The sequence below is a fragment of the Vitis vinifera genome, chromosome 13 (assembly GCF_030704535.1).
Source record: "Vitis vinifera cultivar Pinot Noir 40024 chromosome 13, ASM3070453v1".
Taxonomy (NCBI): domain Eukaryota; kingdom Viridiplantae; phylum Streptophyta; class Magnoliopsida; order Vitales; family Vitaceae; genus Vitis; species Vitis vinifera.
Window position 1 is genome coordinate 23,180,955 of NC_081817.1, and position 25,518 is coordinate 23,206,472.

Consider the following 25,518-nt stretch of genomic DNA (forward strand, 5'->3'; position numbering starts at 1 on the left):
CAGCATCAAGATCTGCCCAACGAGATATTGAATCTGTATCTACGGGTTCTGGGGGATGACTAGCCTCTGAACAGCTAGCGTAACCATATTCAACCCAACAGGTGCCCTAATCCCGTCATTTGCCATTACAACATGAGCTTAAACTTGGAGCGTCCTCTCATTTTGATAAAAAGTAGGTTTGAACGGTGAGAGGTGGTGAAAGGATGAATAGAAGTGCATATATGTGGTTAGTATGGGAATGAGAATGGGTAGGAAGAAGAGAAAAGGTGAAATGAAGAATGGAAGGGCACATGTATAGTGGGTATAGGATGGTGGAGTGAACGACATGGGAGGATGTGGGTGATAAGTCAAAGGAATGTATAATGGATGTTTGTGGGGCCAGGTATGGCCATGCAAAGATGGAGGGATTGGGCTTGAAAGAAGCTTAGAACACAGGTGCCTGGTGTAGTTAATGCATTTGTGGAGGTACAGGTGTTGGAAAGCTGGCATGGATGGAAGGATTGGATGTGGAGGCAATGGTGGTTGCAGCCGCATATGTGGAATGGGTTGTAACAGGTGGGTGTAATGAATGGAGGTAACGTGATGGATATGTGGGCAGTAGGTATGAGGGAGTATGGTGGAATATGGGTTTAGGGGTTTAGAAAATGTGGCGGCATGCATGGCATGGGAACGAGATTCAAAGAGAGGGTAAAGTGATGAATTTAGCAATGGTGGGAATAGAAAAGAGGATAGGGAAAATGGGTCAATGAAGGTGATACCAAAAACATCGTCTGCTTCCATAGGTCGAAATGGTACTAGCAGATTTTGGATAATGGAAACCTCAGAGACTGCATCACCATTAAACCCCCACACTACTGCCTCAAAACACCTCAAGGCACAGTTGCACTTATTTCGCCACAAGAACAGGTGATTGCAACAAGGAGGTCACATCAATGCAAGGAGATGTAAGATGACAAAGGGCCATGCATGTACGCCTGCAATCCCCACTCGGAGCGCGCCACACTTCTGACCACTTGAAGACTTAGCTTCTTTCCACAGTTCAAACGCCATCCTCTGTTTTTAGTCCTCCCTTAATTGCTTATCATCTTCTCCATAAAATCTCCATATATTATTATCAAGTTGCCATCCCATACTACAATGATTCCATCAACGATGCCAGCTACATCAGAGGCCATCAAATGAGCTAGAAATTGGAGACTCCCAACAACAAGAGCATCTCAAGTCCGAATGAACTTGGAAAAAATCCACTGAAAGCCCTCGTGTAGCTTCTTCAGGCTGAGGTGAGGGAGCAGATATGTGCCATGGAAGAATACCAAGAACAGAAGAAGACATCCAAAACAGAGTATAATAAATGGGAACTAAATGAATCCATGCGAGCCTCATTTCAGGTATTTATCCATGGGCTCAGATGTTAGAGTGGGTCAAAACAGTTCTTCCAATGAGTTTTAAAACCAAGACAGAATATGAACATCAATATTTCCCATAAAATCCCAAAGGCAGAGGGCACAGAACCGGTTAGAAATCAAGGATGTATCAAATGAGCAACCAATAGTGAGCACATTCAAACACCAAAACTCATTAATATTCAGATAACCTAAACAAAGAGCATGAACATAAAAAAAAATACTGAAACCTATAGAGATGATACCTGAACCTTCTTCTTTCAAAACTCTTCTCTTGCGTATTCCTTCTCGTCCTCAACAGTCTCTCCTACCACCAAACTTGCTTTTTTGCTTCAGAAAACTCTCCCTCCTAAAAGCTCTCTGGAATCCTTTCAGCAGCCTCGATACCTCAAGCTAAAAGAAAATCACCCCCCAGGCTCCCATGTCTCTCTCACTTTTCTCTCTCTAGCCAAAACCAGCTTTTTCCTCCCTCTGGAAATATCTCCCTAACGGCCAGACGACACCCACTTGCCTTGCAGCTGCAAGCCTCCACTACCCCCCTATGCCGCTGGCAGCCTCCCAAAATCAACCCAACAAAAGCTCTTCCCCTAAAGATTTCTGCCACGTTCCTCTTCTAGGCAATATCTCTTTTCTGTCCCGGATTTGCCCCTCCAACAATCCCTGTAGCCATCTCCAGCACCACTACACTCTGCATGCAGCTGGCAACACCTCCTAATGGAAAGCACGCTTCCTTCTTCTAGAATGTTCTTCACTTTCCAGGTGTCTTCCTCTGATTAGTCCATCAATTCCACCATAGTGATTCCACTAATAGCCAACCCGAGAGTGACACGTGGCCATGCGAGATGGTGACACTTGTCCAGCATCAGCCGTAAGAATGACTCCCAAAATGGGGGTCTACAATAATATATCAAATTATTCAATCAAATGGAAAAATATATATAAAAAATAAGTTTTGTTCTAAAAATATTTAAAAAAAATCAAAAGAATTAAAATCTTAATAGACAAATTTTCATCAGTTTGGTAAATTTCATATCAAAATCTTAATATTTTAAAAACAAATTTTCAATTTTCTTCATAAAATTGAAATTTGTTTAAATAAATAATATAAATGAGTAATGAAACTTTTTATTCAATAATATCTATAATATAATAATTAAGTGTTATTATTAATTCACCATTATTTAAATAAATATAAAAGTTTAAAAGATTTATATATCTTAAAATAAATGAAAATCACTATTATAGTTATAAAAAGTAAAAAGTTTCCTGGAATATTTTTTTAAAAAAATTAATTTATTTCAATGCAGAAATGAAGGATAGGTTAATAATTAAAACCTTAAATTAAATCCTTATTAAATTAGTTGATGGAATAGTAATTGGCGGTAAATGAAAAAAAATTAAATTTTCAATCACCTTTTAGATTTGTGATAACAATTTCAAGAAAGGATTCCTTTAAGTCAAATAATTAAAACTCTAACTAAATGAAAATATTAAATTCCCATTTTGATTATAAGTATGGAAAAGATTAATTTTGAATTATTTTTTAGGTTTGAGATGATAATTTCATAATGCCTTCTATCAAGTGATTAAAACTCTAACTAAATGAAAATATTAAATTTTCATTTAAGTTGATTATTAGTATTGAAAAGATTAAATTTTGAATAATGATAATTTTCCATTTAAGTTGATTATTAATATTAAAAATATTAAATTTTAAATTACTTTTTATGTGACAACAATTTTAGAAATAACTTCTCTTATGTCAAGTAATTAAAAGTCTAATTAAATAAAAAGATTAAATTCCTATTTGAACTTACTATTAATATTGATAAGGGTATTTTGGAAAATAAATGTGACAAATACCTTGTAATTTTATAGATAGTAAAGATAAATATAACCGCCATACTATCCAGGTTTGTTTTCAAATATCAAATCTGAAAAATCAATATCCTGATATTTTGTTTTAACCATTTTTAGAAAATACTTTTGAAATATCAAATCTGAAAAATCAATACCCTGATATTTTGTTTTAAGCATTTTTAGAAAATACTTTTGAAATAAGTTTTGATAGCTCCATTCATATCTTGGCAATGGTTGTAAGATTTGAAGGTTAGTGTTTTTAAAAATAATTATAAAAAACAGTTTTTAATTTTTTTTTTTTTTTTGATGTTTTATAAGACAAATATGTTTAGAAACTTCAAATATTTTTTTTTTTAATTTTTAATATGTTTTAAAAGTTAATTTTATTATTGAAAACAACTAAAAGTATTAAAAAGATGTATTTTAAAGATATCGTTATTTTCAATTTTTAAGAAATTTATAATTTTTTAATAGCTAAATTTACTTTTCTATTTATTTTTTCTTAAAGATAAAATTGTTTTAGAAAATATTATCCAAAGAGATCCTAAAAGTGCTTTGGACGATGTTTTTATTTGAAGCGTTTTTAATGAAAATGTTTTCTTTGGTGAAATGGATTTTTAAAAGTGTTCTGTAAAATTTATTAAACACCTAATTTAAAAAAGAAAATACATTTAGGGTGAAAACGCTTCAGAACCGCTGTAAGTTTCTCTGCCTCTTTAATGGCAAAAACTTAGAGAAAGTAAAAAGGAACAGTGAAGACGGCTTTTTGAAGGAAGATGCCCAATCTCCCAAAGTGGCACATTTCTTTTTGTTGTCTTACAAGTCGATAAATAGAGGCCCCAGGTTTCCATATCCCTCATCGTCCCTTCAATGGACAACTCTCAAGCTCCAGAGAGGATTGTTATTGACCATGAAGAGACCAAGCTCTCTGCCCAGCAAAAACCCTCTAAGGGTGGCTGGAGGTCAGCCATTTTCGTCATATGTAAGAGCCAGCTAATGATCTCTTTCATCTTCAACATATTAACCCAGAATTTGCAAGATTTTTCTCATATTTGTAATGGTTGGTGCAGTTGTGGAAGTGGCAGAGAGATTCTCATACTATGGAGTGTCGGGGAACCTCATCACCTACCTCACTATTGTTCTTGGTCAACCCACTGCCACGGCTGCCAAGAACGTGAATATGTGGGCTGGTGTGTCTATGGTTTCTCCCATACTTGGAGCCATCGTGGCCGATTCCTACCTGGGTCGATTCAAGACTATTATCATATCTTCCATCATTTATTTTATGGTGGGTTCTTCATCATTTATATCCGTCAATTCTTTTTTCGTCATGAATCACTTGAAGAATTTTTGTGTCATGAATGTGTTTATTTTCATTATTGTTTTTGAGAAAATTAATCACTTATATGCGATTGTATGTGTGTAAATTGGTTGTAAATGAACAGGGAGTGCTTCTGCTAACGCTATCAGTATCAGTGGCTTCCCTGCGCCACCATCAATCAATCTTCTTCCTAGCACTTTACATTATATCCATCGGCGAGGGCGGCCACAAGCCATGCGTCCAGGCCTTCGCCGCCGACCAATTCAACGATGACGTGCCACAGGAGAAGGCCGCCAAGAGCTCATTCTTCAACTGGTGGTACGCCGGCATCGTCTCCGGCGCGTCCGTCTCGTTGCTCTTTGTAGTCTACGTTCAAGACTCCATCAGCTGGGGCACGGCATACGCAATCCTGGCGGCCGCAGTGGCCGCCGCTCTAGGGCTGTTTTTGATGGGTATCCCGACATACCGGCGCCAGGAGCCACTCGGCAGCCCGTTTGTTCAGGTGGCGCAGGTGTTGGTCGCATCAGTGCGGAAGAGACGAGTGGATGCGACGCACAGTGACTGCAGGTTTTGTTCTGAAGATTGGAGGGTTGGAGGCCATGCCAATGGGCGAAGTGGGTTCAAAACTTTGGCTCGGACAACTCAGTTCAGGTATTTGCCGCTTTCTTTTCCATTTTTGGGACTTCCATATATTCTATGTTAATATCCTTATTGGAGTTGATAATGGCAGATTTTTAGATAAGGCGATGATAGTGGATAACATAGATGCATCCAGCAAAACCAGGAACCATTGGAGACTGTGTCCCGTGAATCAAGTCGAAGAAGTGAAGCTTCTTCTCCGTTTAGTCCCCATATGGCTGACCAGCTTGATGTTTACCATTGTGTTTGCGCAGATCAGCACCTACTTCACCAAGCAAGGCAGCACCATGATCAGATCAATTAATGGATCCCGCTTCCAAATACCCGCCGCATCACTTCAAGCCATCAATGGCATCACCATTGTCATTTTTACTGTAATCTACGACAGAATTCTAGTACCAGTTACGAGAAAGATAACAGGACGCCCTTCTGGGATAACAATACTACAGAGAATGGGCATTGGTCACTTCATATCGATATTCACTATGATTATAGCTGGAGTGATGGAAGCTAAAAGGGTCAGGGTTGCTAGACAACATGGGCTCATTGATTTACCCAAATCAACTGTTCCAATGAGGGTCTGGTGGTTACTCCCACAATACATCTCATGTGGAACGTCCTTGGTGTTCACCATTGTTGGAATGCAAGAATTGTTCTATGACCAAATTCCAGAAGGGATGAGAAGCATGGGGGCAGCTGCGTACATTAGTACAGTGGGTGTAGGGAGCTTTCTGAGCAGTGCTGTTATATCTATTGTGCAGGCTATCAGCTCAAGGACGGGTCATCAATGGTTGGTGGATGATCTTAACCGGGCACACCTTTATTACTTCTACTGGATGCTGGCAGGGTTGAGTGCCTTGAATCTGTGTTTTTTCTTATGGTTTGCTGAGGGTTTTGAGTACAAGAAGATTGAATGGAATGACCCAAATGAAGAAAAGATCAGCCTCAATGGTTACAGTAATAATGGAAGGAGATGAGTACTAAGAGTTATTAATATATTTACTTCCTATATTTAGAATTGTATATTTTGTTGTTATATAAGTTATTATATATTTATTTATTTAGTTACCATATTAAAATTATTATTTTTAGAAATAAAGGTAGATCAGTCTTTCGGGTTTAATACACTTTGCCCTTTCAATCTATCCCATGTTTTGCACATTGCCCCTTTAGATTTAAAATCAAACAAATTGCACCTCATGCTTCTTAAATTACAACACTCTACCTTGATCATTGGACAATGTTAGTTTTAGTGGATGAAAATGTCACCTGTCGTGCATGTGACTGACTAATGAAGGGTAGATATGGAAAATCCTAACCCCAAAAAAAGCCCCAAATAGCTCTTAAGCTTCATCTTCATTCGAAGCCCTAACCCATTGAAACCCTAAAAGTCCCAAATACTTAATGTAGACATCAAAGGGTTGAGAGTTCGATTGAAATGGATTTTAACAGTAAATTTTGTTTTTCTTCCAATGTTTTGCTTCAATTTTTTCCTTTTTAATGGCTAAGAAAATATCGGCAAAGAGAATAACTGATAAAATTCTTTAGTGTTTAGGTGTTTAGGGTTAGGGTTTCGGTTTGATAACTGATAAAATTTGGGAAAAATAAATTTGAGGTGTTTAGGTGTTTAAAGTTATAGTTTCCTTTTCATAATTGAGAAATTTCGTGAAAGGGAATAAATTTAGGTGTTTAGGGTTTCCTTTTCATAACTAAGAATTTTTCTTTTCAAAGGTGTTTCTTCACAATAGCCAAGATGTCATAAGACGAGCCTTTTTACTACAATAGCAATGAATAGGAGGATCCTCCATTACTCTTGTAGTTGCGTTTCTTTACAAAGCTCTACTTCATAGATTCTAAGGCTTCGAATTTGTTGGGGCTTTTAGGGCTTTGACGGGTTAGGGCTTTGAATGAAGAACGAAGACGAAGCTCTTTGTGTGGGGCTTTTTTGGGTTGAGATTTTCCAGATGTACCCTTCATTCATCAGTCACGTGCACAACATGTGATATTTCCATCTACTAAAACTAACACCGTTCAATGATCAAGGTAGAGTGCTGCAATTTAAGAAGCATGAGGTGCAATGTGTTCGATTTTAAACCTAAAAGAGCAATGTGCAAAACATGGGATAGGTTGAGGGAGCAAAGTGTATTAAACCCTTTTTTTTTATTAGGTCTATTTAAATTCTAACAGTGTTGTACCTATTTTAAAGGAGAACTTATAATAAGAAATCTTAGATTTTCTTCTTTTTTTTTCTCTTTGAATTTTTTTTTTTGGATTTCAACATGACATTAGAGCAAAATCAATTATTAATGAGACTTTTGATATGTGCTTTTATGGAAAAGAGTTTAATTTCATACACTTTTTTTTATTATATCTATTTGATTGTGAGATATTGTAGTGGGTGATTTTCATCGTTCTTTTTCTATTTGATTATGTTATTTGATTTGATATTCATTTTCTTTGGTTTGTATTTGCTTTGTTTTATGTGGTTATTGGTTGTTTATTTGTCATGATTGGTGAATATATAAGATGATTCCTTTAAATCTTTTAATGTGAGATTGGATGGAAAAAATTATTTGTATTATATGATGAATTTTTTTTTTTAAAGGGTAAAAAGATATGAGATTATATTATTGGCACTCTAAGCAAACCTATTAATGAAAAATAGGAAAAATATGTAGAATAGTTAAATGCTTGGGAAGTAAGTAATTTGAAAATTATCACTTGGACCAACAACTTCGTTGATAATTCGATAGACATATAGTTGACGAAGTATAAAACTACCAAGGAGATTTGGAACATTTGGAAAAATTGTATAAGCAATCTAATTTTGCATTTCCCCTATTTTTTTTGTTGGATGTAAATGAACAGGGAATGCTTCTGCTAGCCATGTTAGTGTCAGTAGCTTTGCTACCCCACAATCCATTAATCTTCTTCTCAACACTTTACATATTGACCATGGGCGAAGACGGCATAAAGCCATGTGTTTAGACATTCGCTGCCGACTAGTTCAACAACGACTTCCCGGATGAGAAAGCCGCAAAGAGCTCATTTTTCAACTGGTGTTATTCTACCATTGTTGCTGGTGTATTTGTGTCCTTACTCCTCGTAGTTTACATTCAAGACTCCATCGGTTGGGGCACAACATATGCGATCCTTGTAGCCACAGTTGCAGCCTCGCTGGGTCTGTTCTTGATCGGAATCCCGACTTATTGGCGGCAAGGGCTACTTGGAAGCCCGTTTGTTCAGGTGGCGCACGTGTTCGTTGTGGCGATGCGAAAACGATAAGTGGATGAGAGACGTGATGGCTACGGTGTTCGTTCCGAAGATGGAAGGGTTGGGGACCAGGTGGATGGTCCAAATGGGGTGGGACTTTGGCTCAGACGAAATAGTTCAGGTATCTATCACTTTGTCTTCTTTTTTTTCAGACGTCTTTTCCTAATATGATGTGCATTAATGGCAAATTCCTGGATAAAGCTATGATCATAGATGATGTGGACTCATAGTAAAACAAGAAATCATTGGAGCTATGGGCAGTGACCCAAGTTGAAAAAGTGAACCTTCTACTCCGTCTGATGCCCATATGGTTGAGTACGTAGCTTGACATTTAACATTGTGTTTGCCCAACTTAGAACCTACTTCACCATGCAAGGCAGTACCATGATCAGATCAATGAGATCTCACTTTCAAATGCCCGTAGCGTCTCTTCAAGCCTTTCATGTAGTAATTTGCACACATGTTGTCTTCCTTGGATGTGGTAGTCATTTCCCAGGCTTCTCTCTGAAATCAAACCATAATTCTTCATCATTTCACCACCATTACCATTAAAAATTGATAGGGTAAGAATTTGAATGATACATTGTTGGTATGATGGTCGTGCAATCCATCAAGTTATTATATGAATTATCATAGCAATAAGAAAAACTTGTATCAACCTTTTATCTAATAGATGCATTCCTTTTAAAAATTGAGGGTTTGTTGAATATATTAACTCTAGAATTACTATGGTTATTCAAGTAGTAGATACCATTAAACAAATTATAGCTGATTTAATAAGTCATTTATAGTTTCACAATCTAATCTAGTTCATACTTATACTTGCATGCTTAATGTTACGAAATAACGAGAATAGGCAATAAGAAAAACATAATAATAACACACAAGATTACATGGAAAACCTTAGAAGGGAAAAATCACACTAAAGGAGAAGAAGATCTACTATGTCAAAAATTGGTACAAGAAGAGGGAGTTGTGAGCGGCTACGATAGAAGCATAATCATCATCATAACCCCAAAACTATACATTATATATATATATGCAGGAATAATAAAAATTAAGCATGGGACCTCTGTTACTACCACATACCCTAAAAAAAAAAATCTCATAATTTTAGCTTCACCATATATGTCACATCGTGAGCTTTTCGAGTCAAACCAAAAAAAATATCCATCTTGACATGGATTCCAATGTAAGAAATGAAAAAACAAACTTTAATCTTCAACAAAAAAATCTTCACCTTTTCTGCAAACCCCTCAGGACAACTCAACAACAAATAGTGACTAAGTCCAAGTAATGCTTAAACTTGGCTGGAGGGAGTGACTTGGTCACCATATCAGCAGGATTATCATGGGTGCTAACTTTGCCCACAACAATATCACCACGAGCAATGATATCACACACAAAATGATACTACACATCAATGTGTTTTGTCCTATCATGAAACATTTGATCTTTTGTGAGGAAAATAACACTTTGACTATCACAAAAAACTATGGTAATCTGCAAATTTTTTTGAGTTCACCAAGTAGTCCCTTCAATCAAATAGCTTTCTTACAAGCCTCTATAATAGCCATGTACTCAGCTTCAGTAGTAGGCAATTGTAGTTTGTAAGTAACTTTCCAACTGATAGCACAACCACCAACAATAAACACGTACCCTGTAAGAGACCTTCTTTTATCAAGGTCACTAGAAAATTTAGAATCGACATACCCAATGACTCCATATCTAGTTCTCTTAAAATGCAAAAAAACATCAATAGAGCCACACAAGTATTTGAAAATCCATTGAACTTCTTTCCAATGTTTTTAACCAAGATTTGCCATGTATCTACTGACTGTACTGACTGAATTGACTGCATATGATAAATTTGGATGTGAACAAACCATAACATACATGAGGGACCCCACTAAACTATAATATGAAACTCATGACATATAATCAACATCATCATCTGATTATGGAGATAAAGCAGCTGAAAGTTTGAAATGAGTTATTAAAGGAGTACTAACAAGTTTGGCATTTTGCATATTTAACCTATAAAGAACTTTCTCAATGTACCATTTCTAACTTAGATATAATTTACCTACCTTTCTATATCCTAGAATCTCCTTTCCAAGTTTTTTTTTTGTTTTGTCGCTCCTAAGTCTTTCATCTCAAACTCCTTACTAAGCTAGACTTTGACATTTCTTATCTCTTCCTTATTCTTGGCTGCTATTAACATATCATCAACATATTAGAGTAGATATACAAATGAACCATCATCACTCTTCTTAAAGTAGACATAACTGTCATAACTGCTTCTTTTGAAATCATGAGTAGTCATAAATAAGTTAAACATCTTATACCATTGTTTGGGCGACTACTATTTTAGGCCATAAAAAGATTTTTTTTTAGTAAGCACATATAATCCTCCCTTCTTGAGACTAAAACCCTTTGATTGCTACATGTAGATGTCCTCATCAAGTTTTCCATGTAAGCACATTGTCTTCACATCCAACTACTCAAGCTAAAAATCGTGCATGACCACAATACTAAGAAAAGCTCAAATCGAATTATGCTTTACAACTGGAGAAAACAGGTAAGTGAAGTCTACACCTGGAACCTGACTGTAGCCCTTTGCAACTAATCTTACCTTATACTTGACTTCTTTAACTCCCAGTATTCTTTTTTTCCTTTTGAACACCCATTTGCAACAAATAACCTTTTTACCTTTAGGTTGTCTTACTAAGTCTCATATGCCATTCTTATGAAGCAATTCCATCTCTTTTTACATTGCAATAATCCATTTGCTAGAGTCGTGACAACTAATTGCCTCGGAGTAGGTAGAAGGTTCTTCACTGGAATCAATACATTTGACCACATTTAAGGCATAAACAACCAAATTAGCCTCAACATACCTTTTTGGAGGTTTAATATCTTTTCTAGGTCTGTCTTTAGCAATAGAATAATGTGGTGGTACTAGTGGTAGTGAGGAAGCAACACCATTATGCATTTCTGAACTAGATTGAGATGTAGACTTTGGTAAAGATCTTGAACCAATCTCAAACTCCACCTATGTGCTTGATTTCTATTGCTTTTTATCACAAGAATCTTTAGAAGTTGAGTCATGAAAGATACTAGTTTTATAAAAAATAACATCTCTATTGACTATCACTTTATTGGTTTTTGAACACCATAACTTATATCCCTTAACACCAGACTTATAGCCAAGAAAAACACACTTTATAAATCTAGGTTCCAATTTTCCATCATCAACATAAGCATAGGCAAGACATCTAAACATCTTCAAATTAGAATAGCTAGTAGGAGTACCATACCATACCTCTTGTGGAGTTCTTTTGTCAATAGCAGTTGAGGGAGAATGATTAATAAGGAAACAAGCTGTAGAAGCAGCTTCAACCCAAAAAGACTTAGGTAAATCAACATTAGAGAGCATACAATGTACTTTCTCCATCAAAGTCTTATTCATTTGCTCTGCCACACTATTTTTGATGAGAATCAACAAGCATTCAAGGATCCATTGCATGTTCCAGTTGGGCCTATTACTAAAACAAGATTCAAGAAGATCAAAGAAGCACTTAATGGGCTAATTCAAGAGATTTTGGCTGATTCTAACGTAGGACATTCCAAGCTTGGCCCAAAGGAAGATGAAGGTGTAATAAATTTATTTTAGCTTTCTTGGGCAATTATTCCAATACTGTTTGTTGGGTCTCAAAGCGTGTCGATTGAGGTTCGCATTAGTTTTGCTGCAGAGTATGACGAATAGTATGATGCCTCACAATTCCTTCTCACTCGCATAGAACATTAAACTCATAAGAACAAACTCCAAGCCATTATAAGTGCATAGACGTTTTACTTGCTTCCTTGTTTGCCTCTCAATCATAGTCTTCCACTCCTTGAATGTAGTTAACACATCACTTTTTTGCTTTAAGAAGATCATCCAAACTTTTCTGGAAAAATCATCAATGATAGTCAGCATATAGTTAGCACATCCCTTAGAAGGCTTCCTAGATGGTCCCTAGAGATCAGAATGTATATAATCGAGTGTCCCCTTTGGGAATTTACTATTTTTTGCTTCCCAAAAATGCAATCCTCATAGAACTTTAGTTTACTAATACTCTAACCATTAAGAAGCCCTCTTCTGCTCAGTTCAGCCATCCCATTCTCACTCATATGCCCAAGACGCATATGCTAGAGTCCAGTAACATCACCATTTGATAAGGAAGGAGTAGCAATAACTGTATCACCTGTAATCGTAGAACCCTATAAGACATAATTTGGCAGATCTTTTCTACCATTTCATCACAACAAGAACACCTTTGCTAGCCTTTAGGACTCCATCTTCACAAGTGTATTTGTACCTTCTTGAATCAAGAGTATTTAAAGATATAAGATTCCTCTTTGAATCTGGGATGTGTCTCACATCACCAAGTGTCCTGACAACCCCATCAAACATTTTAATTCTACCCGTTTCAATACCAACTATCTTAAAAGATGCATTATTTCTTATCGACATAACACCTTTAGACGTTGTTTCATATGTTGAAAACCGGTCCCGATTAGGACACATGAAACGTGCAACTTGTATCAAGAATCCAATCCTCGCAAGGTTTGGAGTCATCATAATAAATAATTAGGAGTTCTCCATCATTGTAGTCATTTTATGAAAGATTGGCTTTACCAGAATTTTTTGGTTGTTTTCCTTTCTAATTAGCAACAACTTTCTTATTCTTATTCTGCAACTTATAGCATTCAGATTTGATGTGTTCTTTTTTCTTGCAATGCTTGTAAGTTTTGTCTTTATTACTAGATTTTGATCTGCTTCTCACATCACCACCATAATTCCTTTCTTATGTTCACTAATGAAGAGGGCAGTGAACACAATAAAATCAACCCTAAATTTTCTTCATTGTATTTAACCTCCATGGTTTCTAGATCAGAGACAATTTCCTTAAAGATAGTTAAGTGATCTTCTAAAGATGTATATTTTGTTATATGGTGAGGATACATTTGTTGCTTTAGATGCAACTTACTAGTTAGACTTTTCGTCATGCACAATTGCTCCAACTTTAACCACAACGTAATGACAATTTTCTTCTTCAAAATGTCCTATAGAATTTGATTTGATAGAAGAAGATGAGTTTGAGATAGGGCCTTTCGATCCCTACATTGTTTTTCCTTCGGTGTCCATGATGAGGGCATCTTATCAAACCCTAACAATGCATCATCCTAATCTATCTGCGTGAGCACAACCTGCATCTTGACCTACCATAGCGAAAATATAGTGTTGCGATCTAAAAGCAGAATATCGTGTTTTCATAGTTTCCATTGTCGAGATCAAGCCTAACATGCTCTGATACTAGTTTATTACGAAATAACAAGAATAAGGCATAAGAAAAATTGAATAAGAACACACAGATTTAGGTGGAAAACCTTAGACAGGAAAAACCACGGACAGAGGAGAAGAAGATTTACTATGTCAAAAATTGGTATAAGAGAGAAGTTGTGAGTGACTATAGTAGAAACATAATCATCATCATAACCTTAAAACTATACATTATCACACACACACACACACACACATGCAAGAGTTATAAACATTAAGCATGAGACCTTTGCTACTAACACAAACCCCCAAAAAATCTCATAATTTTACTTTCACCACATATGTCATACCGCAAACTTTTTCAGGTTGGACCAAAAGGAATTCGAGTCACCAAACTCTAACACTTAATCTTTAAGACAAGTGTATGAATACTAGTAGGATCAACCAGGTAGTATTCCAATATGATACTTGTACTACATGCCTAGTTGAGCTGCAAGGCGGGAAAGGAGGGCACCACAACCAATACATGTCTAGTGACAAACGCTTAGCTCGATCAAGTTTAAGATAATGGATCTTATGCCTATTTAAAGTTCTGCATCCAAGAGCACAAACAACAACCATGGGCCATGCTCCACCCCTTGAGTGCATGGGGTGAGTATGGAACACAATCACTATTTTTGAGGTCTACTCACACCACTTGAGTGGAGCTAGGTGAAAACAAGAAACCTTTGGGGCAATAATTCCATTCGTTATGCTAGCAACACAAAAAACCATAGTTTACGCCCAAGGTTTGTTGAAGTGCTTGAAGTAGAAATGAATGGGGACATGTGGTGGTAGTTCATTGCATGAACATGGAGCCTACCAGCCCACACGACCCAGACACCACCACTTACGCGAGATTAGGTTCACTTCAACACAACATCACAAGATGAACCACAACTCATTGAGAAATAGATCCTAACAAGCACATGGAAGCATTGAGTGAAGCCCTAGTAGAACCGATATAGGCATACCTACTCATCTATTCTTAATGCCCACACAAATCACCATTGGGTGGCAGGGGACTCTATTTGGGGAGGGATAGATTTTGGTGGAAGTGGCATGACACTCATCAATGATAAAGGTAGCATGTTGGCGCACCCTTTTGTTGGCAACATCATGCTAAAATGTGTGTACAACCCGTACTAATGATGAGTTTTTGTGAGAAGCACGAATAGTGCCAATATAAGCCTTAGGTCAATGCCTATGGCTCCTCGTTGTGGAGGGATTGAGTGGAGTAGGGTGAACACGATACTTGTTAATCAGAATCTTAAAATGTTTTTCCCACCAACTTAATTTCTAATAGAAACAAAAATTTAAAATAATATAAATTATTTCAATAGGATTAGGACTAGGATCACGATTCCAATAGTTCCATTTTTTAAGAAATGCCATGATTTGGAGTTGCTCTTATTTTCAAAATCTTAGTTATTGAGATATTATTCTATATTGCAAAATTGATCTCTATATTTCAAGACAAGAAGAATAATATTTTTTGGACAAAAATACCCTCCACCAAATTTTGTATATCCATTTCACATCAAAGCACTTTTTTTTATAAAAAATAAAATAAAAAATGAAGGGTATTTTGGTACATTTGAGGCTATATTTATAATTGCAAAATGGAAAATATTTTTCCTTTGACACAAATATTTCTATTTATGTTTTAAATACTTATTTTATTTTTCTTTCATTCCTTATTTTAACAATTAAATAATGAAAGTGAATTATTTAGATATTTAATTGCCTTTAACTTATTTTTTTTATCAAACAATTAAATAAGAGAAAATTTTGTATTTTTTTTTATATTTTTTATTTTCTTTTCTTCAAAATTTTCTACAAAAATATCTTTGTTTTCAAGTTTATACAAACGCCAAAAAAAAAAAAAAAAAAAAAATCTATATATAGCAAAGATTGTCCTTATATTCCCGGCCCATTTTCCTTTATTACTTTAATATCATAAATGTTATAGGACAATTATCCTACATATTTAGCAAAGATGCCGTCCTTATACTCCCCATTTTCCTTTATTACTCTAATATCATAAATGTTATAGGACAATTATTCTACATAAATGGAACGCCTAATATTTTCTTTAAATTATCTTTCCAAATACATAGCTCTACCAAAAAAAGATCCAATATAAGATGAGCATAAATTTTATGTCAACCCACATGTGTGGTATTGTCTCCCTCCTATAGCCTCCTTTTGACTTGAGGGTGTTCAGTATTCTTCAATGGATAGTTCTATGGCTTCACTTAATATTGTTGATGGGCATGAAGAGAATGAAGTGTCCACCAAAAAGAGACCCTCAAAGGGTGGTTGGAAATCAGCCGCTTTCATCATACGTAAGACCCAATTATAGATCTCTTTAGTCTCCATCATTTCCAAGGCTCATTTAACCTTATTTTCGTTCATTGTTAGGATGTGATTTTAGAGTGTGTTTGTTACATAACGTCTGGTAGTGATTTTCAAAAATGTTTCTCGGTTTTTTGACATTTATTTATTTTTTTTAATTTTTTTAATTTTTTATGTTTCAATTGTTAGAAAAGATAAAAAAGATTTTTTAAAATCACTACCAAATACATTCTTAAAGCCCGTTTGATAGTGATTAAAGAAAACATTTTTAATATTTAAAAACTTTTATCATTTAAGTGTTAAAAATATTAGAAACGCTTTCTAAAATCACTTTCAAATGCACTCTTATAATATTTATACTCGAAGTGTTTTTAGTAAAAATATTTTATCTAAAAGTGTTTTTTAAGAGTCTTTCTCCATAAAACACTACGAGTGACACTATAAATGATTTTTCATATTTTTAAAAGTGTTTCTTAAATTTTGTCAAACACTTATTTTTTTAAATGCTTTTAAGGATAAAAAATATTTTATATAATCACTGCCAAATGGACTTTTAGGCTATGTTTAGTTGTCAAAAAGTTTGAAGGAAAATGTAAAAAAAACGAAAAAAAGAAAAAGAAAAAGAAAAGTGGAATGAAAGAAAAAGTAAAGAAAAATAAAAATGGATTTAAAGTCAATAAATTATTTTTATATATTACAAAAAATTATTTTATTTCTTTTAATTCTTCCGTATAAAGGTTAAATAATTTTAAAATATATAAAATTTTAATTAATTTAAATTATATTTAATTTTCTTTGATAATTTTTATAAAACAACCAAACATAAGAAAATCATTTTTTAACATTTTTTTTTCTTTGATATTTTTCAGAAACCAAACATAATCTTAGTCTTTGTAGTACTTAAAAATAACTCTTTTAATAAAAATTTCAAGTGTTAGAAAAACGTTAGAAGGGCTTCGTCAAATGCCTATCGAACGGATTTTTAAAGTGTGCTTGATGTTATTTCTAGTTGAAATACTTTTTCAAATGCTTATTCAAAAAATATTATGAATGATTTTTTAACCTTTTAAAAATGTTTTGAAAGTTTTATTAAATATCTAATATTTCTTTAAAAACATTTTTTTATACAGTAAAAATGCTTTTTAAAAACATTGTTAACCTGACTTTAAGTCAGTTTGACAGTAATTCGAGAAAATGTTTTTAACCTAAAGTTTTTATCACTCAAGTATAAGAAATATTAGAAATATTTCCTAAAATCATGTTGAACACACTCTTAATTGGTCACAAGATATTAATTTATAAGTTAATGAGAATGGTGGATGCAGTTGTGGAAATTGCAGAGAGATTTACATTCTATGGAGTGTTGGGGAACCTTGTCACCTACTTCACAAATGTTCTTGGTCAGACCATTAGCACGGCCGCTAAGAATGTGAATACCTGGGTTGGTGTCTCTATGATCCTCCCCATATTTGGAGCTGCTGTAGCGGATTCTTACTTGGGTCGATTTAAGACCATTATCATAGCTTCCGTCATTTATCTCCTGGTAGGTCCATCATTTTCTTTTTCATATCCTGAAATGAATAAGTGAAAATAGTAAGACTTGTCTTGTACCAAGTCTTATTTGCCTATGATATATCTGATACTAAATAAATTATATTATTATGGTATCATGATTAGTTTCTAAAAGGGAAAAGTGGGTCACGAACTCACTATTTTGAAAATATATAGAAAAAAATTCCTTAATTTTATATATTTTTATCTTTATCCATTTAAAGATATTTTAAAATAGATAAACTTTTTCATAAGTGAGATAATTATTTCCTAAAATAACTAAAAACGAGATCGGTTTTTTACAATTAAACATTAGGTGTCTACTTGTTAATTAATGTTATTGAAGTAACAAATAAAAATGACAATTTTAGAAAATAAATGTCTGTATTTTAAAATATTTTTTAATAGATGAAGGTAAAACTAATTTATAAATTTGAGATTCTTTTTGGATATATTTTCAAGGTAATGAATCAAAAAAAAGTTTTCCCTTTTTAAACTAATAATAATAATAATAATAATAATAATAATAATTGTAACTTTTAGTTGCCTTTATTCATAAATACAAAAAATATTGAAAATATAAAAGCCATTATAATAATATCCTCAGAAATTCTCTTATATGTATTAATATTCAATATTCACTTTTTTTGTTATAGGTGCATATTTTATTATTACATTTATTATGTTTCTTCAAAGATATATTTCCGTTTTATTCATATTTATAATCAATATTATGCAAATTTTCTATTATGGTATCACTAACTACATCAATCCTCATTTTAGTATTAAATTGAAGCATTGTAATGTTATTTGTCTAAAGTATTGGTATTTCAACAAAATTAAATTTTGAACTCCACATCAATATTATAAATTTTGATCAATTTTTATCTCATCAATTTTATTTATTTTTGATGTATTTTATATTTCCGTAAAATGCAATTATTGAAATTTGAAAAATTTTGATATTTTCTCCTTTGATTAAACTGCTATGAAATGTATTATCAATAGAAAAAAGATAATAATTTTTTTTACTTATATAATGTTACTTGTGTAAATATATGTTGTGGTTTATTAATTTATTTTCTATTGTTACATGACTGAAAATAAATTTGCTTGATTTAAGGTGTATTTAGGATTTTGTATTTGCTTTTCATTCTTTTTTCTTGGAGCATCCTAAGGTAGTGGCCATGGTGTTGTAGTTGCATGATGCTGTTTAGGAAGAAGAAAATAGGGAAGAAGGATGAGGAATTTTTTTTTTTTTTTTTAAATACATTGTTTTCCCTTATATCATGTGAGGACATTTTTGTCATTTATTATTTTGATTAATCAGTTAGGTCAAAACCTTGGACCATATTAGAAATAGAGGAGATGTTTGGTTCTGGAAAATATTAAGAAAAGGATAAAAATATTAAGACAAATGATTTTTTTCATGGCTGATTTTACTATGAAAAATATAAAAGAAAAATAAATATAATTAAAATTAGTTAAAAATATATGTATTTAAACTTATTTAATCTTTATATAATAGAGAAAAATAAATAAAATGAGTTGGAAGAAACATCTAAAAATAATTTATTTACATATATTTTTAATTTTTTTATATTTTATTTTATATTTTCCCCTTTATTTTCTTTCCCTCACATTTTTTCTCAAATTTTTTCAGAAACCAAACATAACCTAAATGGTTTTTATTTATTTATTTATTTATTTTTTATTTTTTTGAGAATGACAAATTAGTTGGCTACTAGGAAAATATGTTTAATGATGAGTTGCAACACTTCCATTTCTATATCCACTGCTAGGTAGTTAGGCGACTTTTGTCATGATCATTAACAAGTTTGTTCCAAATAGTGCACTATTTATGGAAGTTGTAAAAATAGATTTATTAAAACTATATTTGGTTTAAAAAAATTATTTTAGATTATAAAATTATTAGGAATATCTTTAGAAAATATTTTAGATTATAAACGCATAAGAGAAACCGTTGAGACATGGAAATGGATATGTACAGTTTATATGTAGTAAAGACGTAGGGAATAACAGGGGATACCAGTGAAGCAAGGGTTTAAGTAAGATGGTTGAAGACAAAATACTTGTATTTATATATATATATTTTGACTTGTGTAATATTTTGTATGGTATAATAAAATGATTATTTATTTATTTATTTATTTTATGTAAACTTTGATCGATAAAAGTATACATATGAAATCTTTATGTTTTACACCTTTACAAGGATGTAGAAATAAACTAGACTTTTTATGTGTCTAGCTAGTCAATTGGTACATAGAGTTTCACCAAAGAACTATACTTTTTATGTTTTTAACTCCAGTGATATCGAATGTTTCAGCCCTAAAAGACCTTCATAACTTTAAAACACATTTATAAAATTAAAAAGAATGTGAAAATCTTGTATCAGTTTCAAGCCTTGGGTTTCGCATCTTGGGATTTGCACCTCATGTTTAAGGCCTTGGCCCTCGGGTTTCGTGCCTCGGGTTTTGTGTCTTGGGATGCGTGCCTGGGGTTTTCAGGCATTGGGTTTTGAGCCGCAAGTTTTGCCCAAAGGTAGTATACTCCAAAAACATATCACTATGCTTGACCAAAAGTTTCAAGAAACATGGTTGTCATCTTTGTTATGTTTAGTGGTAATAAAATTAATTATTCATTTTTAAAATCTTTTTAGTGGAAAATAATACTGCTTTGCCCATGAATCTTTCGTTAATGTCTCTTGAAATCAACAGGGAGCTGTTCTGTTAGCCCTATCAGTCTCAGTAGCTTCACTTCAGCGCAGTGCAGCAGCCTTCTTCGTTTCACTTTACATACTAACCATTGGGCTAGGTGGCCATAAGCCATGTGTCCAGACCTTCGCAGCCGATCAATTCGATGAAAATATCCCCGAGGAGAAGATTGCCAAGGTCTCATTCTTCAACTGGTGGTTTTTCGGAATAGAGGTTGGTGGCTCCGTCGCCATAATAGTGGTGGTTTACGTCCAAGACAACATTGGGTGGGGGCCAGGCTTTGGGATCCTAGCGGGTGCCATTGCAGTGGCACTGGTGGTGTTTTTGTGTGGAATCCCAACTTACCGACGACGACAAAAGGTGGCGAGCAGCCCCTTTGTTAGGGTGGTTCAGGTGTTTGTAGCTGCTACTAAAAAGCGAAGCTTGGATGAGACGTCCGATGGCTATAAGGTTTATCATGATCATGTGGAGGGTCAAACTAGCGTTCAGATTTTGGCTCGAACAAACCAGTACAGGTTCAAATTCTTTTATTCCTTTATTTTTCTCTCCTTTTTCTTTATCATTGTTAATGTTATATTTTTGTAAGAAGACTTAAATCCTATGTAATAACCGTTTTTAAAAAATTATTTCTTTTCCCTAGAACATAAGTTTGACAATAACATAATAGAAAAACTGGGAGCCTGTTTGACAAGAGTTTTTAAAAATAGTTTTCTATTTTTAAAAACAGAAAATATTTTTTTAAAATTCATAACACTTTTTTGTTATTGTTTTTCATTTCTAGTTTTTAAAAACAAAGTGTAGAAAATAATTTTTAAAAAACAAGTAAAAATTGTTTTTACCAGTTTTTAAAAGTAATAGAAATACACACTCTATAGGTCTATTTGATCATGTTTTTTGAAACTTGTTTTAAAAAACCGTTTTTTATTCTTTAATTTAAAAACAGTTTTAAAAAACAAGTTAAAAAAAAATATGGCTAAACCGACCCAAGGTTTTTAGAAAATATACATTAAGTTCTAGTTGGTAACTATTTTTTAAAATGGTTTTGAAAAATAGCTTTTGAGAACGGTTATTGAAAATTGTTGTATGATATTTTATATAACAAATGTTTGTTTGAGAATTTGAAATATTTTTAACTCATTTTTTATATTTTTAAATATGTTTTAGAGATGACTTTTATATTTAATACTTTATTTTTAATTATTTTCTATATTTGTATAATTATATGAGAAAATAAGCGAAAACATGTTATTTGTAAATACTTTATTTTGTGTTTTTAAGAAAAAAATTTGTTTTTTAGTTGGTAAACAGTTTTACTTTCTTTTTTTATTCTGGGCGTATATCAAAAAACTATTTTTGAAAATAGTTACCAAACAAGTCTTTAATTATTTTCATTTGTTTTCTGAGTTTTGTTTCAAAAAATAATTGTATAAATATATACAAATACGTATATAAAGAATGATTAAAAATAAAATATTACACTTAAAATTTATTTTTAAAACATATTTAAAAACATAAAAAATAAATTAAAATACCTCAAGTTTTCAAATAGACTTTTATTATATAAAATATCAAAAATTATTTTTCAAACTATTTTTCAAAATTGTTTTCTTCTACTTTACTATTCCTGAAATTTATGGTACCCTATATGTTATATCTTCACTGAGGTTGAAAATGCAGATTTTTGGACAAGGCGGCTATCATTGATGAGATAGATGATTCGAACAAAACCAGAAATTGTTGGAGGCTGTGTTCAGTAAACCAAGTTGAGGAAGTGAAACTTCTCCTACGCCTAGTCCCCATATGGTTCGCTTGCTTGCCATTTGCCATACTTTTTTCACAAACCGCTACTTACTTCACCAAGCAAGGGAGCACCACAGTAAGAACAGTAGGATCCTTCAACATCCCCCCTGCAACACTTCAAGTAAACGTAGCTTTCGCAGCCATCGTTTTCATACCGCTCTACGATCGAGTCCTCGTCCCAATTGCCAGAAAAGTAACTGGACTCCCCTCAGGGATGACAACTCTACAAAGGATGGGAATTGGCCTTTTTTTATCCACATTTTCCATGGTTGCAGCAGCTCTAGTGGAAGCTAAAAGGATCAGCATTGCAAGAGACCATGGGATCATGGATTCACCAAAATCAATTGTTCCAATGAGGGTGTTTTGGTTACTCCCACAGTACATAATTACTGGAGTAGGCGCAGTTTTCTTCGTTGTTGGGATGCAGCAACTTTTCTATGATCAAATTCCAGATGAGCTGAGAAGCATGGGGGCAGCTGCTTCTAATAGTACATTAGGGGTGGGAAACTTTCTGAGTAGTGCTATTATATCTATTCTGCAGGCTATAACCTCAAGGGCGGGTGATGAATGGTTGGGAAGCAATCTTAATCGGGCTCACTTGGATTACTTCTATTGGGTGTTGGCTGGTTTGGGTGGTTTGAATTTGTGTTTTTTCATCTGGGCTACCATGGGTTTTGTGTACAAAAAACTTGAGTGGGATGATCCAAATCAGAAGGAAGAACAAAAGCTCTCTCGTGTAGAGTAGAAACTCTTAAGGAACATGATATGCATATTGAGTTCAAATTCTATAAAATTAAACTTTTAGGAAAATTGATAGTTCAATATAGTATCTACGTAATTTGTTTGTTTCTTTCCTTATTTGGTATTTCTGTCCTTAATTTGCATGGCTTTCTTCTGTGTGGTGGATATGAATATCATGTTAGACATGAAAATTAAAAGTAAAATGTAAAAGAAAAAAATTATTATTGTGAATGCTTATATTTGCTGCTTATTTAGCTAACACATAAAAATAAGAGTATTTCCTTTGAACAAAATTGAAAATGAAAATATTAGAAATTGGTATTAGATAATATAATGATTCACTTAATTAGGAATTTATACCAGATGATATAATGATTTATTTAATAATGGTTGATTTTAAAAAATAATGATAATTTCTTAGATTTTTTATACCCCTACTTCAAACATTATTTGTAATTAAATAATCTAATTTACAAAGAGTATGCATAATGGCACTCACCGTGTGTGCCAAAATAGCTTAACACAATGATAAATCCATCTCCACTTGGATGGGACAAAATTAAGAGAGTAGTAAGGTACTCCTTTAACTTCTAGAATGTTTCCTCACACTCAACATTTCATTTTGACTTCCCTAATTTTCATAGCAAACCCAAAAAATGGAAGACATCGATCTAAGCTCCTCAACATAACTTGTCTCAAGGTTGTTGCTTGAACTAATTAGATATTGCATCGTGTGTTCACCCTAATTAGTATAGGTTTGACAATTGCAAGTAATAATTCATTTAACCCAGTGAGTTGGGTGTTGAACCATAGGGACTCTCGCTTTAAGGATTGGATATGGCATAATGAAAGGAGTTTAGAAAAGGAAATTTGGAAATGCAAGATTGGTGCTATGAAGATTTGTTATGAATAAGAGAATGAAATAAAAGTTGGGATTGAAAAAACAAAGAAATGAGTCACTACGGGAAAGTTACATTTGATGGTCACTCTATAGGATACAATGCATAGTTTATTGAGAGAAAAAAAAAAAAAAAGCGAATAAACCCCATCATGGTGAGTCTAATTGGAAGATTTAGCATCATATTCCTCACTTAATATTCCATTCAGAATATACATGAGTTTATTTCTATAAGATAATGGCTTACCCATATCAGAATACTTATCATAAACTTCCTTAATACCAACAAATATACTCAGAAAATGGTGATACCTTCCTTTCTTTTTAATCCTATGATTGCGAGTTCAACCCCAAGATAGTAATAATTGAAGGAGATTGATAGACTCTTTTAAGAGCTTCCCATATTTCCCAAGCAATCTTGTATTCTACAATTCTTCCCACTATGGCAGGAGTTAGTGAAGAATAGATCCAGCTTATGACGAGTCTATTTATTTGTTCCCATTGAATGAAGAGTAGGTTAATTTGTAGTTGGGCATATATCATCCAAAAATTTAGCTGGTATAGGTGTCTCTCCCCCAATGAAATCCTCCAACCTATTGGCTATTATCACATTCAGAATTTGATTTATCCAAAGTAGCAAATTCATCTCATCAAGTTTGATGGTGAGTGGCTAAGAAAGAGATGAGTAATTGGTTTAGGCAATTTTAGGGATTTGTAGTTAGGGTTGCTATAATAGAAGTTGTGGTGGACATCTTTGGCTCTAATACTAAGATTGAATTGCAAACAAGAAAGAAAAAGAAGTAGAGCAGAAAGAATAGGGAATATTATGGAATTCCAGCACTTAGAGAAATGAGCATGGAGGTTGAAATCTATATTATTGAAAAGGAGTATTATAGGAGAAAATATCTTAAACAAACAATACACATGTCAAAGCCAAAGACAAAGGAATATTTCCTACAAGTATATACAAAAAATGTAACTAATTACAATACTTAATACTTCATAAGGAAGAAGTAAAAATATTTGAGAGCCTCTTTTACCAAGCAAAAACCCTATCCTAAATTTCTTAAAAGTTAGCATGCATACTTAATGGAAAACCCTTAGAGTTTGGGATAAGTGATAACATTGCATATACTCCAAAATAATCAAATGACTTCAAAACATGCTTAGGGAAAGGTGATTGAACACCCTAACAAGGGGGTGCACTCTTAGTTTGCCCAAGGCAAGGGAATGATGCACCCCTAAGGGGTGCTACAAATGGGTTTTGCTACATTTGTTTCTCCAAAGAGTATCCTATTGCACACCCTAGTGTGTGCATTATAAGTGGGTGCTCATGTTGCTAATGACCAATCACACAATGTACTCTCATATCCTAATGCACATAGGCCTTGGGTTGTGATGATTTTCTCCTTTCAAAAATCTCCAATTACCCTCTATTGTCGATGACTCATCTATTGCTATAATGCCATGGAAAACTATTAAAAAAACCAATGAACACATTAAATTACCAAGCAACCTAAGTCACTGTAATAGGTAATTAAAGGTTACGTTTACACAAGAAAAAACTT

At 33.5% G+C, this 25,518-nt stretch overlaps 2 protein-coding genes across 2 annotated transcripts; both read left to right on the plus strand.

The window, feature by feature from the left end:
* The first annotated feature begins 4,133 nt into the window (after positions 1-4,133).
* LOC100253209 (protein NRT1/ PTR FAMILY 5.4-like) lies at positions 4,134-6,200 on the plus strand. Its single transcript, XM_019217721.1, has 4 exons — positions 4,134-4,245; positions 4,334-4,551; positions 4,709-5,235; positions 5,315-6,200. Exons 1-4 carry the CDS (start codon positions 4,134-4,136, stop codon positions 6,198-6,200), a joined length of 1,743 nt encoding a protein of 580 aa, XP_019073266.1.
* A 2,324-nt stretch (positions 6,201-8,524) lies between these two features.
* LOC100242955 (protein NRT1/ PTR FAMILY 5.4-like) lies at positions 8,525-23,056 on the plus strand. Its single transcript, XM_002265865.3, has 5 exons — positions 8,525-8,617; positions 16,092-16,212; positions 17,548-17,765; positions 20,515-21,026; positions 22,189-23,056. The coding sequence occupies exons 1-5, from the start codon at positions 8,525-8,527 to the stop codon at positions 23,054-23,056; spliced, it is 1,812 nt and encodes a 603-aa protein (XP_002265901.3).
* Positions 23,057-25,518: the final 2,462 nt, after the last annotated feature.

Excerpts from the sequence above, each read along its gene's own strand:
- LOC100253209 (XM_019217721.1), top strand. The coding sequence starts at position 4,134 with ATGGACAACTCTCAAGCTCCAGAGAGGATTGTTATTGACCATGAAGAG. Across the intron at positions 4,552-4,708 it reads CTTCCATCATTTATTTTATG|GGAGTGCTTCTGCTAACGCT; the intron begins GTGGGTTCTTCA and ends GTAAATGAACAG. Across the intron at positions 5,236-5,314 it reads GCTCGGACAACTCAGTTCAG|ATTTTTAGATAAGGCGATGA; the intron begins GTATTTGCCGCT and ends TGATAATGGCAG.
- LOC100242955 (XM_002265865.3), top strand. The coding sequence starts at position 8,525 with ATGGCTACGGTGTTCGTTCCGAAGATGGAAGGGTTGGGGACCAGGTGG. Across the intron at positions 8,618-16,091 it reads GCTCAGACGAAATAGTTCAG|TATTCTTCAATGGATAGTTC; the intron begins GTATCTATCACT and ends GAGGGTGTTCAG. Across the intron at positions 21,027-22,188 it reads GCTCGAACAAACCAGTACAG|ATTTTTGGACAAGGCGGCTA; the intron begins GTTCAAATTCTT and ends TTGAAAATGCAG.